General features: G+C 44.6%; 1 protein-coding gene across 1 annotated transcript; it reads left to right on the top strand.

Moving 5' to 3' along the window:
- Window positions 1-7,027: 7,027 nt before the first annotated feature.
- On the top strand, window positions 7,028-9,189 carry LOC109768298 (endo-1,4-beta-xylanase 1). The gene is made up of 3 exons (XM_020327027.2): window positions 7,028-7,096; window positions 7,217-7,729; window positions 7,823-9,189. Exons 1-3 carry the CDS (start codon window positions 7,082-7,084, stop codon window positions 8,936-8,938), a joined length of 1,644 nt encoding a protein of 547 aa, XP_020182616.1. The 5' UTR covers window positions 7,028-7,081; the 3' UTR covers window positions 8,939-9,189.
- Window positions 9,190-15,788: the final 6,599 nt, after the last annotated feature.

Raw genomic sequence — 15,788 nt, 5'->3', positions numbered from 1 at the left:
AGCATTTAGGAGCGGGTTCACCTTGTGTCCAAATGGCACATGCTCGAACTCTCGTCGTATGTCCACTAGGGGCTTGGGGAGTAGTTGTAGTGTAAATGGGAATGACTGTATGATGCTCCGCATCACCTGAATGCAGAAAATATTGCACATGCATTTTAGACATGTTTTAATTATTTCACACGCACTAGATTTTAGACACATATTACAATGATTTCAGAAAAAAGAACGTCATTGTAATTACGTAACTCAATTTGAGAAAATACTAAACATGCATTTTAGGCAGATGATAATCATTTCATACATATTTCGACTATTTTGTACTTATTTTGCTATACAAAAATGACAAAATTGTGATTTTCTAAACAGTGAATAATACATGTACTGTTCATCTTTCCAACATGATTTTTTTCCATTTTATGTAATTCACATGGTTATTTATTTCAGCATCAAAATTTTGACATGTGTATATACATCCATATAAACATGCTGAATTTTTCAAGTTTTTTTAGACTTCGAAATAGTACTATTTTTTCACTGTTCAAAATATAGAGCTCACTATTTTGTCACTGCTTTTACGTAACCTAGGTAGTAGTAACAGTGAAGAGTAACGGTGAAGAGCGATAACGAACGAGGCACAAACCGGAAGCAACTCTCTCTCTCTCTCTCTCTCTCTCTCTGGCATGCTCGCATGCTGCAGCTCTTGAGTAGTAACAGTGAAGATTGCACAACACAAGGGCTGAGACCTTTCTCGCCAGTGCTACTATTTCCCAAACGAGATATGGTACGTGTCATTTAATTCTTCGACGGCGAGACGAGAGGCGTGCCAACTTGCTTGCAGTGCGACCATGTAACTAATTCGTGTTAAATTCAAGCGTGGCCTTGCAAATTGCAATGCATGGCTTCAAGTCAACAAAAACGGCTTCACGCATCTTGCCTGCCTGCTAGCTCGATGGGTCTAATCACGTTAAGCAATGGCGAGACGCATGCAGGAGCGCTACGACCCATATTTTCGTCAGGAACTCAGGATGATCAGTAAAATCGACCATTGCGGCGCACACGCCGTGCACGGAGAAGACTATACAGTACATTTTAGAAGGCCCTGCGACCAGGGGCGGAGCCAGAAAATTTCGCCAATGGGTTCATTCACTAACTAGCTGTGAAAATTTTGCATGAACTAAGTGCGATTTTGTGACATATTGCAGTGAGATTATACCAGTCAAAGAAAGCACAATGAATATGAATATGATATCACTTATCACACATATTTGTTACTTTAAAATTCAAGAGTGCATAACATACCGATTAGATGGAATTACAAAATCACTTGGAAAAATTTAACATATCAGTCAAAGAAAGCACAATTTAACGATGATGTTACCTTGGCAAAATAGTTGGCAATTTCCTTATGAATATCTCCACATACCCACTTGCAATTATTTGGAACATTCTCAAGAACTACCTTTCGTATATCATCATTTTGATTTGCCAAAGTCTTTACCAACTCTCAAAAGTTCCCCTTGTTTTTGACTCTTCTGATTCATCATGGCCTCGGAAAGCTAGGCCTGGATGCAACAAGTATCTAACTGAATCTATTGAAGCATTAAGCCGAATTCGAATTTGCTTTTTTGTAAGATCAGTTTGCTTATCGAGAGCAACCTGAATTGATTCATCTCAATTCATCAAAGCATCATATCGTTTTACTGCTACATTATGAAAGTTATTAACATTACCTTTACCCACTCATGGGTATCCAGCCTACTTTTCTTGTTCCAACCGGTCCAACCGTTAATTCCAAATGCATCACTCCTAGCTTGTCCCTCGTTATTATCTCTGAAAAGATAGCAACATAAACAAAAGGCCGTACGCACCTTGTCACTATACTCAAGCCAACAGCCATAATCTTTAAACCATTCTGAATTAAATCTGTGGAGTATCTCCAATGTCCCTGTGTGGATAAACAAAAGGAGACGGCGCCCTGTAAGGTCTCCTCGATGTCCCCGCATCATTATCTGGATCAGGTGATTGACCTCTCTTTTTTGAAAAATATGTTTCCATAGCCTACATCAATCAAAGTCCACGAAAAAAAGAATAAGAAAATTAGGGCAAAAAGTTCCCCGTACTAGGCTATTAGATTTAGATTGGGTAGAACGTATAGAGGAAAGAGATGTGGAGGTGATCTTTCTGCCTTGAATTAAACTGCAGCTAAGAGCTTCTGCGCTTGCCGCTATTGATTTGTAATTGTGTGCTACTGCGCTTGCCGTCGGGCTTTGGCGTCTGCTGAGGAGGTGAGGACCGACGGGCTAGGGCTAACCGAAATCTGGGCTAGACAGGAGAGAGAGAGGGGGGCGGGGTGAGACGGGGGAGAGACGAGGCGTGTGCGCGGCTGCCGTACGTGTAGGTATTGATCTCGTAACGAACAGGCTTGACAGTGGGCTTTTGGGCCTTTTTATTTGTCTAAACATGTGGCGTTAGCAGCTTGATGGGTCAGGCTTATTTTTTTATTGGGGTCAGGCGTAATATGTCGTACATACATGCACGTAGCTGGAGAAAGTCATTGGGTTCATCTGAACCCAATGGTATAATGTTGGCTCCGCCCTGCCTACGACACAGAAACCTGCACCTGGCTACACGTGGGAACCCGTACACTGTGCCGTGTCGAGGATGAAAGTTCATTCCATGCATTGGTTTCCTTCAGCCATGCTCGGAATATTTGGGAGCACATGCGTGTCGTATGGCCCTTGCCCCGTGATGTACTGTCAGTAGACAGTGGGAATGATTCGCTCCTGAATGTTCAAATTAATTGCACAGCAACCGTGCGGGACACGGTGATTATGTTGATCTGACGCATTTGACAGCTTCGGAATGGCTTGTGTCGTATGCCGAGTTGGTTAACGTCCAGGAGAGTGTAAGTCTAGCATTTTTTGTTTGAAGTCCCTTGGTTACTCTCACATGATCCAGATAACGTCCTATAGGTTACTCTCACATGCCCTAATAGCCTAGTACGGGGAACTTTTTCGGAAAATGCCAATGGAGGCCGGGCTACAGGTAAGCCGGAATCCTATCCGTCTGACCACCACAGGGATCTGTGCTGCCAGTGTGTATAGCGCGTATTTGATTTATTTTTGCCCTGTATTGAACCAGGGAGGTCCCACCCACATGCAAAAGCACCTAGGCTTCGTACGTTGGTCTGACATATGTACTCACATCATCGATAGCTGTAGCAGACATGGCCCTGCGCGTGGAGACTTGTACGTCTTGTGCATGCATGCGGTGGAGGATTGCTGGCCAGGGGACACCACGAGCAGGTCAAGCGCGGACGTGGAGCATTTTGGGCCAGCGAACACTCATTTTTGTTCACTGTTAGCTGTCCAATAAGTAAGCAAGTTTAATTTGGTTCATGTTAATTCGCCTGTCCGTTCGTAGGCGTGTGAAGGTGTGTCTCCGGCGGATCTATCTTTGGTGCATTTGCTCGGATCTTGTCGTTGTTCGTCTACATTCGTGTGTCTTCGGGTTGAATCCTTCCAACCTACGTTATTCTTCATCGGCGGCGGTTGCTGTTTTGGTGCGCTGGTCCTATGAGGCCTTAGCACGACGACTTCCCGATTGTCTACTACAACAAGTTGTGCCCGACTCCGGCGATGGAGGGGTGATGACGGCGGCGCGCCTTCGGCTCGCTTCAGTGCTTGTAGTCGTCGCTAGGTGATCTACGGATCTGGATGTAATTTTTATTTCTGGTGTTCGTTGTACTACCATGATTGAAGACGAATAGATTGAAAGTTTTTCTAAAAAAAATAAAAAAAATAATTCGTCTGTCCGTTTTGATCAGCAAATCGAGCACGTTTTCACCGTCGTTGTGTTTAAAACCCATTACTACTAAGGTTGAACTTCCTTTGTTTTATCTCTAATGATTTTGCGTTTTGCGTGGCGCGGCGGGAAAGCACCGTCATCATCTCGACTAGAAAAGTTTTTGGAGCAGCGCTTCCATCAGTTGTCACCTCGTACAGCTAGCCCACGTATGTGTCGAGCACGCATAGTGCTTTGAGGAGACCGGCCGGAAAAGAGATGAACAATGGCATGCCTGCACTGAGTCCTCAACTGTACTCTCATTTCACGCAGATTGCTTGAGACTGAAAATCAAATTAGTCTCTCTGATGGACGTTTATCTCTAATGATTTTTAGATTTCTGTACCACCGGTGCGGTCCAGTTAAACAATCACATATAAAACATGATTCACATGATAACACGGATTTATTTAGTGCTCCAATTTAAATAAAAAGATAAAACGGCTAGCGAGCATCAATTCAAAAATCGTCTTCAAGCAATGCACGAGTAGGGGTCCTGAAAATGGTAGTCACCACAAGCACCAGCCACGCAGGTAATATAATCGTACACTTCAACTTCCAAAATTTGAAGCGAAGGCTACATTTTCATTTATTGTACCAACCAAAACGAAATTCAACTCAGGTCCTAGAAGTTTTGTAAAAATCAAGAGTGATCTTTGGTATTCCATCCGCAACCAAAGCTAGCAACACTCAAAGCTACACATCCTAAATCATAATTTCGGATAGACTGTAGTCAGCCAACACCATAACAATGTTCAGATAATTCGTCAGGGGGAGATAATCAAGTTACCACCGCGTAGTACCATAGACCAACTAATTAATCCGCAGCAAATCTGTACAATACTAGCACTTGGACACTGTAAAATCCAAATGCAGACATATATTCAGTTCTAGTTCGTCCAGCACATATGCACCGGCTTTGTACAGAGTTTCGCCAAATTGATCAAAAATCACCTGGATGTAAACATTACTGGCACGCCTCTCGATTGGCGGGTTAGCTCTCAATGAATCTCCACTGCAAAAAATGATATCTTCACAAAATCAGAGTGAAACCCCACTCACGCTCGACAGGTGTTTTTCCGATCATTGCCCTAGCAAATAAATTTCAGTTAGGTTAAGAATTCAGGGGAAAAAACTATCCTAGCAAATAAATTTCTGATCCTTATCCTTGATTGAACTGTCGTCGGTGGACATATCGCCGGAGCAGAGCCGCCGCCACGCTGCGCAAAGAGAAGGGGATTGGGGACTGAAACCTGTTCCGTGGCTGTGGCTCTATCTGCTCCACAAGCTAACACCGGGGGTGTCTGATGGAGTGGCATCAGATTCTCTCACATGTGCGGTTTCGAACGACCGAACGTGTCCCAGTTTTTCGGTGCAGGCTCGGGAACAACTGTGTGCAATGGGCCGCACACAAAATACTATAGGCCTGCCACTAGGCGTATCACGGACCGTATTCCCCCAAGTAGGCCTGCCACGGCGCTGGCACGAACTGACGGATTCCGAATCCCAAAGCCCAACCAGACGCACAAGATTTCGGCAGCGCGGCCACCAAAAGCCCGCACTCGAACTTTTTGCCCTAATTTTCTTATTTTTTTTTGTGGACTTTGATTGATGTAGGCTATGGAAAGATAATTTTCAAAAAAGAGAGGTCAATCACCTGATCCAGATAATGATGCGGGGACATCGAGGAGACCTTACAGGGCGCCGTCTCCTTTTGTTTATCCACACAGGGACATTGGAGATACTCCACAGATTTAATTCAGAATGGTTTAAAGATTATGGCTGTTGGCTTGAGTAAGTGACAAGGTGCGTACGGCCTTTTGTTTATGTTGCTATCTTTTCAGAGATAATAACGAGGGACAAGCTAGGAGTGATGCATTTGGAATTAACGGTTGGACCGGTTGGAACAAGAAAAGTAGGCTGGATACCCATGAGTGGGTAAAGGTAATGTTAATAACTTTCATAATGTAGCAGTAAAACGATATGATGCTTTGATGAATTGAGATGAATCAATTCAGGTTGCTCTCGATAAGCAAACTGATCTTACAAAAAAGCAAATTCGAATTCGGCTTAATGCTTCAATAGATTCAATTAGATACTTGTTGCATCCAGGCCTAGCTTTCCGAGGCCATGATGAATCAGAAGAGTCAAAAACAAGGGGAACTTTTGAGAGTTGGTAAAGACTTTGGCAAATCAAAATGATGATATACGAAAGGTAGTTCTTGAGAATGTTCCAAATAATTGCAAGTGGGTATGTGGAGATATTCATAAGGAAATTGCCAACTATTTTGCCAAGGTAACATCATCGTTAAATTGTGCTTTCTTTGACTGATATGTTAAATTTTTCCAAGTGATTTTGTAATTCCATCTAATCGGTATGTTATGCACTCTTGAATTTTAAAGTAACAAATATGTGTGATAAGTGATATCATATTCATATTCATTGTGCTTTCTTTGACTGGTATAATCTCACTGCAATATGTCACAAAATCGCACTTAGTTCATGCAAAATTTTCACAGCTAGTTAGTGAATGAACCCATTGGCGAAATTTTCTGGCTCCGCCCCTGGTCGCAGGGCCTTCTAAAATGTACTGTATAGTCTTCTCCGTGCACGGCGTGTGCGCCGCAATGGTCGATTTTACTGATCATCCTGAGTTCCTGACGAAAATATGGGTCGTAGCGCTCCTGCATGCGTCTCGCCATTGCTTAACGTGATTAGACCCATCGAGCTAGCAGGCAGGCAAGATGCGTGAAGCCGTTTTTGTTGACTTGAAGCCATGCATTGCAATTTGCAAGGCCACGCTTGAATTTAACACGAATTAGTTACATGGTCGCACTGCAAGCAAGTTGGCACGCCTCTCGTCTCGCCGTCGAAGAATTAAATGACACGTACCATATCTCGTTTGGGAAATAGTAGCACTGGCGAGAAAGGTCTCAGCCCTTGTGTTGTGCAATCTTCACTGTTACTACTCAAGAGCTGCAGCATGCGAGCATGCCAGAGAGAGAGAGAGAGAGAGAGAGAGAGTTGCTTCCGGTTTGTGCCTCGTTCGTTATCGCTCTTCACCGTTACTCTTCCCATACCGTGATAACGATTCGACTATATCCATCTCGACGTCGACGGCCGCCGCAAGAATTTCCCTTTAAATACCGCAGCGCACCGTGATCCATTCCCTCACTCACACAGCAGATCAACCAATCCGACCAACATCTTCACAGCTCTCACTCCCACTCGCGTAAGATGGCAAGCACTCAGGTATGTACAAGTGCAGCGCACGGTCGATCGAGTAACTTGCATGCATGCAGCTAGGTGTGTAGCACACCATGAGTCCAGTTAGCTCATTTGCATGGTGCACTTGTGTGCCGCTTGTTTCAGGACGTGAACATGGACGGCAGCCTCACCGGCTACGCACCGTTCGGCTCGAGCACGACGACGCTGTCCGTGCACAACGAGGAGGAGACGGCCATCACTGTGGCCGTGGGTGGCAACGAGCCCAGCGGCCGGTACATCCTGGTGGCGGGGCGCGCCGTCGAGAAGGACGGCGTGCGCCTGCCGATCCCGGTGGGCGTCCTCAAGCCTGGGATCACGTACCGCGTTGGCGGGTGGATCAGCCTGGGAGCAGCACGGGGCACCAGCCACCCCGTGCGCATCCACCTTGACGTGGACGACAATGGCAACGAGACCCTGGTGGAGTGCGGCGCGCTGTGCGCCCAGGAGGGCGCGTGGACGGAGATCATGGGCGCCTTCCGGCTCAGGACCGAACCGCGCAGCGCCGCGGTTTACATCCACGGCGCCCCTGCCGGCGTGGACGTCAAGGTCATGGATGTCCGCGTCTTCCCGGTGGACCACAAGGCGCGCTTCAGGCAACTCAAGGATAAGACTGACAAGGTGAGCATGCATGCATATACACTTTTTCATGGACGTGCATGCATATTTGATGTGTCACGTAAGGTGATCATACGAGCTCCATTATTGATGCAGGCGCGCAAGAGGGACGTGATTCTGAAGCTGGGAGCGGGAGCGGCGGCGTCCGTGCGCGTGGTGCAGTTGGACAACGCCTTCCCCTTCGGGACATGCATCAACACGTCCGTCATCCACAACCCGGTCTTCCTCGACTTCTTCACCAACCACTTCGACTGGGCCGTCTTCGAGAACGAGCTCAAGTGGTACCACACCGAGGCGCAGCAGGGCCAGCTCAACTACGCCGACGCCGACGCGCTGCTCGCCTTCTGCGACCGCCAGGGCAAGCACGTCCGCGGCCACTGCGTCTTCTGGTCCGTGGACGGCGATGTGCAGCAGTGGGTCAAGAACCTCAACAGGGACCAGCTCAGGTCCGCCATGCAGAGCCGCCTCGAGGGCCTCGTCTCCCGCTACGCCGGCAGGTTCAAGCACTACGACGTCAACAACGAGATGCTGCACGGCCGCTTCTTCCGCGACCGCCTCGGCGACGAGGACATCCCGGCGTACATGTTCAAGGAGGTGGCGCGCCTGGACCCGGAGCCCGCGCTCTTCGTCAACGACTACAACGTCGAGCGCGGCAACGACCCCAACGCGACGCCGGAGAAGTACGCCAAGCAGGTCGCGTGGCTGCAGGGCCGCGGCGCTGTGGTGGGCGGCATCGGGCTGCAGGGCCACGTGCAGAACCCGGTCGGGGAGGTCATCGGCGCCGCCATCGACAGGCTCGCCAAGACCGGCGTGCCCATCTGGTTCACCGAGCTGGACGTGCCCGAGTACAACGTCAGCCTCCGCGCCAAGGACCTGGAGGTGGTGCTCCGGGAGGCATACGCGCACCCGGCGGTGGAGGGCATCGTCTTCTGGGGCTTCTTGCAGGGCACCATGTGGCGCGAGAACGCCTGGCTCGTCGACGCCGACGGCACCGTCAACGAGGCCGGCCAGATGTTCCTCAACCTGCAGAGGGAGTGGAAGACGGACGCGCGCGGGAACGTCGACGGCGACGGCGACTTCAAGTTCAGGGGCTTCTACGGCAGGTACGTCGTGGAGGTCACGACCGCGACGGGGAAGCAGATGCTCAAGACCTTCACCGTGGAGAAAGGGGACAACAACACAGCTCTCCTCGTGGATTTGGCCGACGCCTGACTGCCTGACGGTGAATCTATCTAAGATGCTGCTATTTATACCGATATATATAATTACATGCATGCATCTGTGTACAACGGTCGTCATACGCTGTTGTGATTGAAAGGGCGACACGTCAAGGAATAAGGTTGTATAATTTTTCACATTTCTAAGGTAACGGGTATTGTATTTTGTAAGAGAAGTGTAAGGTATTGTGCTCCTAAATCTGATGAAGATGATTAAAGCAAAAGGCCTATTGGTCTTATATTAAATATATCCATGGTATGTATCAATGTATGTTCAGACATTACTCTCACTGATCTAAAAGATATTATTAAATGGACTTGACAAAAAATGATGTTTACTCTGTTAAAAAATATTATAAGAAACTGACTGAAAATGGTATCAATTTTCCACATAGCTTTATGTGGAAAACAAAAATTCCAATTAAGATCTTTGAGTGGTTAGTTCGTAGAAATAATATCTTAACAAAAGAAAATTTAGTGAGGAGGGGATGACTTGGTAGCAGGGCTTGCCCCTTTTGTGGTTTGGATGAATATCTATTGATCATTTTTTCATGAAGTGTTCCCTAGCTAGAAGGCTGTGGAATATTAGAAAATGTGCTTTGATTTGCTTGACATACGTGACAAATTAGATGCTTTGCTTCATACTCCCTTCGTTCTTTTATATAAGATGTATTTGTTTTTTAATAAAATACCACAATGTAATGTGCATTTCTTCTAATTCTTCATAATTCCTTTTTAGCCCTCCAGAAAAAAGTGAAGTATCTCTCTCCCAACTGCTTATATCTCTCCTTCTGGAAAAAAAATGAAAGTATCTCTCTTCCAATTGCTTGTATCTATTCCTTTCCTAACCTAATTGATTTACTTGTCACTAACCAATGGATCAGGCAAGGATAAGTTTGTCCTAAATTCTCTACAATTCCGTGTCTTCATCACTGTGCTGAAAAAATACACCTTACATAAAGGGACGGAGGAAGTACTTGCCTGAAATGATTTAGAACTGATGAAGAGCACCTGGTATTTCTGTGGTATTTGATAATGTAAAAGTTACTGACCCTTGTGTCCCCAATAACAAATCGCTAGATGGCTAAATGATTGGACTGCTTTGCAGAAAAATCAAAGAAAACTGAAACAAGTGGTAGAAATGCTAGTGCACAGAACAACTGAAATATTCAAGGCTGGCATTTTGATGTGCTTCGGATAAAATGAAGATGTGTGAAAGTCAGCTTCTGTGAGGACCATGATGGAGAAGCCCCTTTTGGTCATTTCTTCTTTAGTTTGCTTTGCTCAAATGTAAATGGCTGGCTTGGGTACTTTGATTTCACCCATTTCTGTGTTCTGGTAGTTGTTTGTTGTATTATTATAAGCAGGGAACCTGCTGATGGTGATTAGAAGTCCCAAGTGGATTTCACAAGGTGATGGTCACCTTGCGGCTGGTTAGGTGCCCTACATTATATAGGTGTGATGCCTTTTATTCGCTGTTTAGTAGTTGTAAAAGATAGGGTGGTTTTTGATAAATGAAATTGGGGGGAGAGCCCTTTTTATCAAAAAAATCCATGGTGCATATGATTGTGTACACTTTGTGCTCGAATTTTTCTAAAGGGCTGCAAGAAAAACAAACCTCACAAGCAACCCAACACCCCTTGCAAATTGTATGCATGTGGATAGGACGAAGGAAAACCCGATGTCATTTATTCTTTTGGAACTATAAAATTCAAACATTTTAACTTCTGAATTGCATCTGATTTTGCAATTCACCAAATTGGTTGGATTAGTCTCAGTGAGTTTTGATATTATATCTTGTTGTGCATAGTTTCGTCAAAAACACCTTAAAAGTGGCCATCGAGAGATTTATTACATTGCCATTCAGAAATTCATGGAGTTGGTAGGCGAGCATGTCCATGTGGTGACATGTATTGAGTCACAAGAGCGGCCGAATGCACAATATGTTGGAAATATGCCCTATAGGCAATAATGAAGTGGTTATTATTATATTCCTTTGTTCATGATAATCGTTTATTATCCATGCTATAATTGTTTTGACCGGAAACTCAAATGCATGTGTGGATACATAGACAACAACATGTCCCTAGTGAGCCTCTAACGGACTAGCTCGTTGATCAAAGATGGCTATGGTTTCCTAGCCATAGACATGAGTTGTCATTTGATAACGGGATCACATCACTAGGAGAATGATGTGATGGACAAGACCCAAACTATAAACGTAGCATATGATCGTATCAAGTTTATTGCTATTGTTTTCTGCTTGTCAAGTATATATGTTTCCAATGACCATGAGATCATGCAACTCACTGACACCGGAGGAGTACCTTGTGTGTACCAAACGTCGCAACGTAACTGGGTGACTATAAAGGTGCTCTACAGGTATCTCCGAGGGTGTCTGTTGAGATGGCATGGATCAAGATTGGGATTTGTCACTCCGTATGACGGAGAGGTATCTCAGGGCCCACTCGGTAATACAATATCACAGTAAGCTTGCAAGCAATGTGATCAATGAGTTAGTCATGAGATCTTGTATTACGGAACGAGTAAAGAGACTTGCCAGTAATGAGATTGAACTAGGTATGGAGATACCGACGATCGAATCTCGGGCAAGTAACATACTGATGATCCACAAGTATAGGGGATCTATCGTAGTCCTTTCGATAAGTAAGAGTGTCGAACCCAACGAGGAGCAGAAGGAAATGATAAGCGGTTTTCAGCAAGATATTCTCTGCAAGCACTGAAATTATAGGTAACAGATAGTTTTGTGATAAGATAATTTGTAACGAGCAACAAGTAACAAAGTAAATAAAGTGCAGCAAGGTGGCCCAATCCTTTTTGTAGCAAAGGACAAGCCTGGACAAACTCTTATATAAAGAAAAGCGCTCCCGAGGACACGTGGGAATTATCGTCAAGCTAGTTTTCATCACGTTCATATGATTCGCGTTCGGTACTTTGATAATTTGATATGTGGGTGGACCGGTGCTTGGGTGTTGTCCTTACTTGGACAAGCATCCCACTTATGATTAACTCCTATTGCAAGCATCCGCAACTACAAAAGAAGTATTAAGGTAACCTAACCATAGCATGAAACATATGGATCCAAATCAGCCCCTTACGAAGCAACGCATAAACTAGGGTTTAAACTTCTATCACTCTAGCAACCCATCATCTACTTATTACTTCCCAATGCCCTCCTCTAGGCCCAAATAATGGTGAAGTGTCATGTAGTCGACGTTCACATAACACCACTAGAGGAGAGACAACATACATCTCATCAAAATATCGAACGAATACCAAATTCACATGACCACTAATAGCAAGACTTCTCCCATGTCCTCAGGAACAAACGTAACTACTCACAAAGCATATTCATGTTCATAATCAGAGGAGTATTAATATGCATATAGGATCTGAACATATGATCTTCCACCAAATAAACCAACTAGCATCAACCACAAGGAGTAATCAACGCTACTAGCAACCTACAGGTACCAATCCCGGACTTAGAGACAAGAATTGGATACAAGAGATGAACTAGGGTTTGAGAGGAGATGGTGCTGGTGAAGATGTTGATGGAGATTGGCCCCCTCCCGATGAGAGGAGCGTTGGTGATGACGATGGCGATGATTTCCCCCTCCCGGAGGGAAGTGTCCCCGGCAGAACAGCTCCGCGAGAGCCCTAGATTGGTTCCGCCTCGTGGCGGCGGAGTCTCGTCCCAAAAGCTTGCTTATGATTTTTCTTCGGACGAAAGACTTCATATAGAAGAAGATGGGCACCGAAGGGCCAACAGGGGGCCCATGAGGCAGGGGGGCGCGCCCAGGGGGGTAGAGCGTGCCCCCCACCCTCGTGGCCAGGGTGTGGGCCCCCTCTGGTATTTCTTCCGCTCAGTATTTTTTATTATTTCCAAAAACAACTTCCGTGGAGTTTCAGGACTTTTGGAGTTGTGCAGAATAGGTCTCTAATATTTGCTCCTTTTCCAGCCCAGAATTCCAGCTGCCGGCATTCTCCCTCCTTATGTAAACCTTGTAAAATAAGAGAGAATAGGCATAAGTATTGTGACATAATGTGTAATAACAGCCCATAATGCAATAAATATCGATATAAAAGCATGATGCAAAATGGACGTATCAACTCCCCCAAGCTTAGACCTCGCTTGTCCTCAAGCGGAAGCCGATAACGATAAATATGCCCACATGTTTAGAGGTAGATGTATCGATAAAATAAAATACGGACATGAGGGCATCATGATCATTCTTATAATAGCAACATATATATATATATTGTCATATGATTTCTTATGCTCAAGTAATAATCTATTCACAATGCAAAGTATGAATTAGAAACTTTATTGAGAACTAACAAACTATAATCTCAGTCATTGAAGCAATTGCAATTTATCATAACACCAGAAAGAGTCTATGTCAGAGCTTTTCAGCAAGTCCACATACTCAACTATCATTTAGTCTTTCACAATTGCTAACACTCACGCAATACTTGTGGTTACGGAATTTTAATCAGACACAGAGAAAGATAGGGGCTTATAGTTTCGCCTCCCAACCTTTTACCTCAAGGGTAATGTCAACAATAATAGTTCATGCTAACTTACATCAAATTAGATATATGTATATCAGGATCTTTCCAACGCGCTGTGCTTGCCAAAGGATAAAATGTAAAAAGGAAAGGTGAAAATCACCATGAATCTTGCAAGAGGTAGAAGATAAAAGTAAAAGATAGGCCCTTCGCAGAGGGAAGCAGAGGTTTCCATGCGCTTTCAGAGTTGGATGCACAAAATCTTAATGCGAAAGAACGTCACTTTATATTGCCACTTGTGATATGAACCTTTATTATGCAGTCTGTCGCTTTTATTTCTTCCGCATCACAAGATCGTATAAAGCTTATTTCCTCCACACTAATCAATCATACATATTTAGAGAGCAATTTTTATTGCTTGCACCGATGACAACTTACTTGAAGGATATTACTCAATCCATAGGTAGATATGGTGGACTCTCATGGCAAAACTGGGTTTAAGGGGTTTTGGAAGCACAAGTAGTATCTCTACTTGGTGCAAAGAATTTGGCTAGCATGAGGGGAAAGGCAAGCTCAACATGTTGGATGATCCATAACAATATACTTTATTTCAGATATAAGAAAACATAACCCATTACGTTGTCTTCCTTGTCCAACATCAACTCTTTAGCATGTCATATTTTAATGAGTGCTCACAATCATAAAAGATGTCCAAGACAGTATATTTATATGTGAAACCTCTCTTTCTTTATTACTTCCTATTAATTGCAACGATGACCAAAGCTATGTTTGTCAACTCTCAACAACTTTTAATCATCATACTCTTTCTGTGTGAAATCATTACTATCCATAAGATCAATATGATCTCTTTTTATTTCTTTTTATTCTTTCTTTTTCTTTTATTCCCCCAAGATCATAGCAAAATAATCAAGCCCTTGACTCAACACTAATCTTTATTATATAACTCACGGACTCGATTACATAGAGGGATCATAAAGCAAAACTCAAAACTAGATCATACCAAAACTTTATTCTACTAGATTAAGATATTACTAAAAGGATCGAACTAAGAAAAACGGTAAGGATAGGAGATGTGGTGGTGATACCATACCGGGGCACCTCCCCCAAGCTTGGCAGTTGCCAAGGGGAGTGCCCATACCCATGTGATTATGTCTCCTTTGTTGGCGAGGAAGGTGGTGGAGTTGTTGATGATGTGGGCTTGTCGTCCATCTTCCAAGGCATAGGCTCACCATCATAGAAGGATGATCGAGTCTCCGGGATCCTCAAATCTGCAGCCAAACTCATCCTCTTGAATCTATATTCATACTCACAGTTTTGGTTTTGCAGGTCATAGATTTGGGCTTGGAGGTGCTCGATCTTCTCGTGAAGCTTGAAGATGGTCTCCGCAATGTTCTTGGCATCCAGCTTGTGGTTGTTGGTGAACTCCGCAATCATCATGTGGTTGGAGTTGAGTCCACGTTCCACCATCCCCTAGCACTTGAAAACCTGTTGCACCAGTGCTTCGAGCCTCGTCTCCACGCTTCCGGTCCCCTTCGGTCCCTCAACATCGCGGATGTGCAGCAACCCATCACGCATCTCAATGGCTTGAGGGTGTCACAGCACCTCCGCGAGGTAAGGGTTGATGACCTTCTCGAAGAACTTGTCCTTGGGTGCGCTTGGAGACGTCATGATGATCTAGATCTGTCAGAAAAACAGCTCGAAACGAAAACACAGGATATTTGCATGATACAGGGGTCAAAACCTTCGGGAGATTATATAATGAATTTTTACCGACCAAAATACGTATCGTGCAAGAAACGGAGTCCGGAGAGCACACGAGGTGCCCATGAGATAGGGGGCGCGCCCAGGGGGTAGGGCGCGCCCTCCACCCTCGTGGAGCCCTCGTGTCCTTCCCGGACTGCTTCTTATTTTTCTATTTTTCTAAATATTCCAAAACAGAGAAAATTGCCATTAAAACTGTTTTGGAGTCGGTTTACTTACCGCACCACATACCTATTCCTTTTCGGAGTCTGAAACGTTCTGGAAAGTGTCCCTTATGTATTCCTCCGGGGTTACGGTTTAAATAATATTGGTTTCAACATTTATGGGATTACCTGAGATATAATGTTTGATTCTTTGACCGTTCACCACCTTCGGATTTGTGCCTTCAAAGTTGTTGATTTTTATGGCACTGGAACGATAGACCTCCTCGATAACGTAAGGACCTTCCCATTTGGAGAGAAGTTTTCCTGCAAAAAATCTTAAACGAGAGTTGTATAGCAATACATAATGACCTACATTAAACTCACGCT

The sequence above is a fragment of the Aegilops tauschii genome, chromosome 5 (genome assembly GCF_002575655.3).
Source record: "Aegilops tauschii subsp. strangulata cultivar AL8/78 chromosome 5, Aet v6.0, whole genome shotgun sequence".
NCBI lineage: Eukaryota > Viridiplantae > Streptophyta > Magnoliopsida > Poales > Poaceae > Aegilops > Aegilops tauschii.
Note: the sequence above shows the minus strand (reverse complement) of the source record. Positions and strands in the feature narration are given on the sequence as shown.

Coding starts and splice junctions, on each gene's coding strand:
- LOC109768298 (XM_020327027.2), top strand. Junction 7,730..7,822: donor TCAAGGATAAGACTGACAAG/GTGAGCATGCAT, acceptor TTATTGATGCAG/GCGCGCAAGAGGGACGTGAT.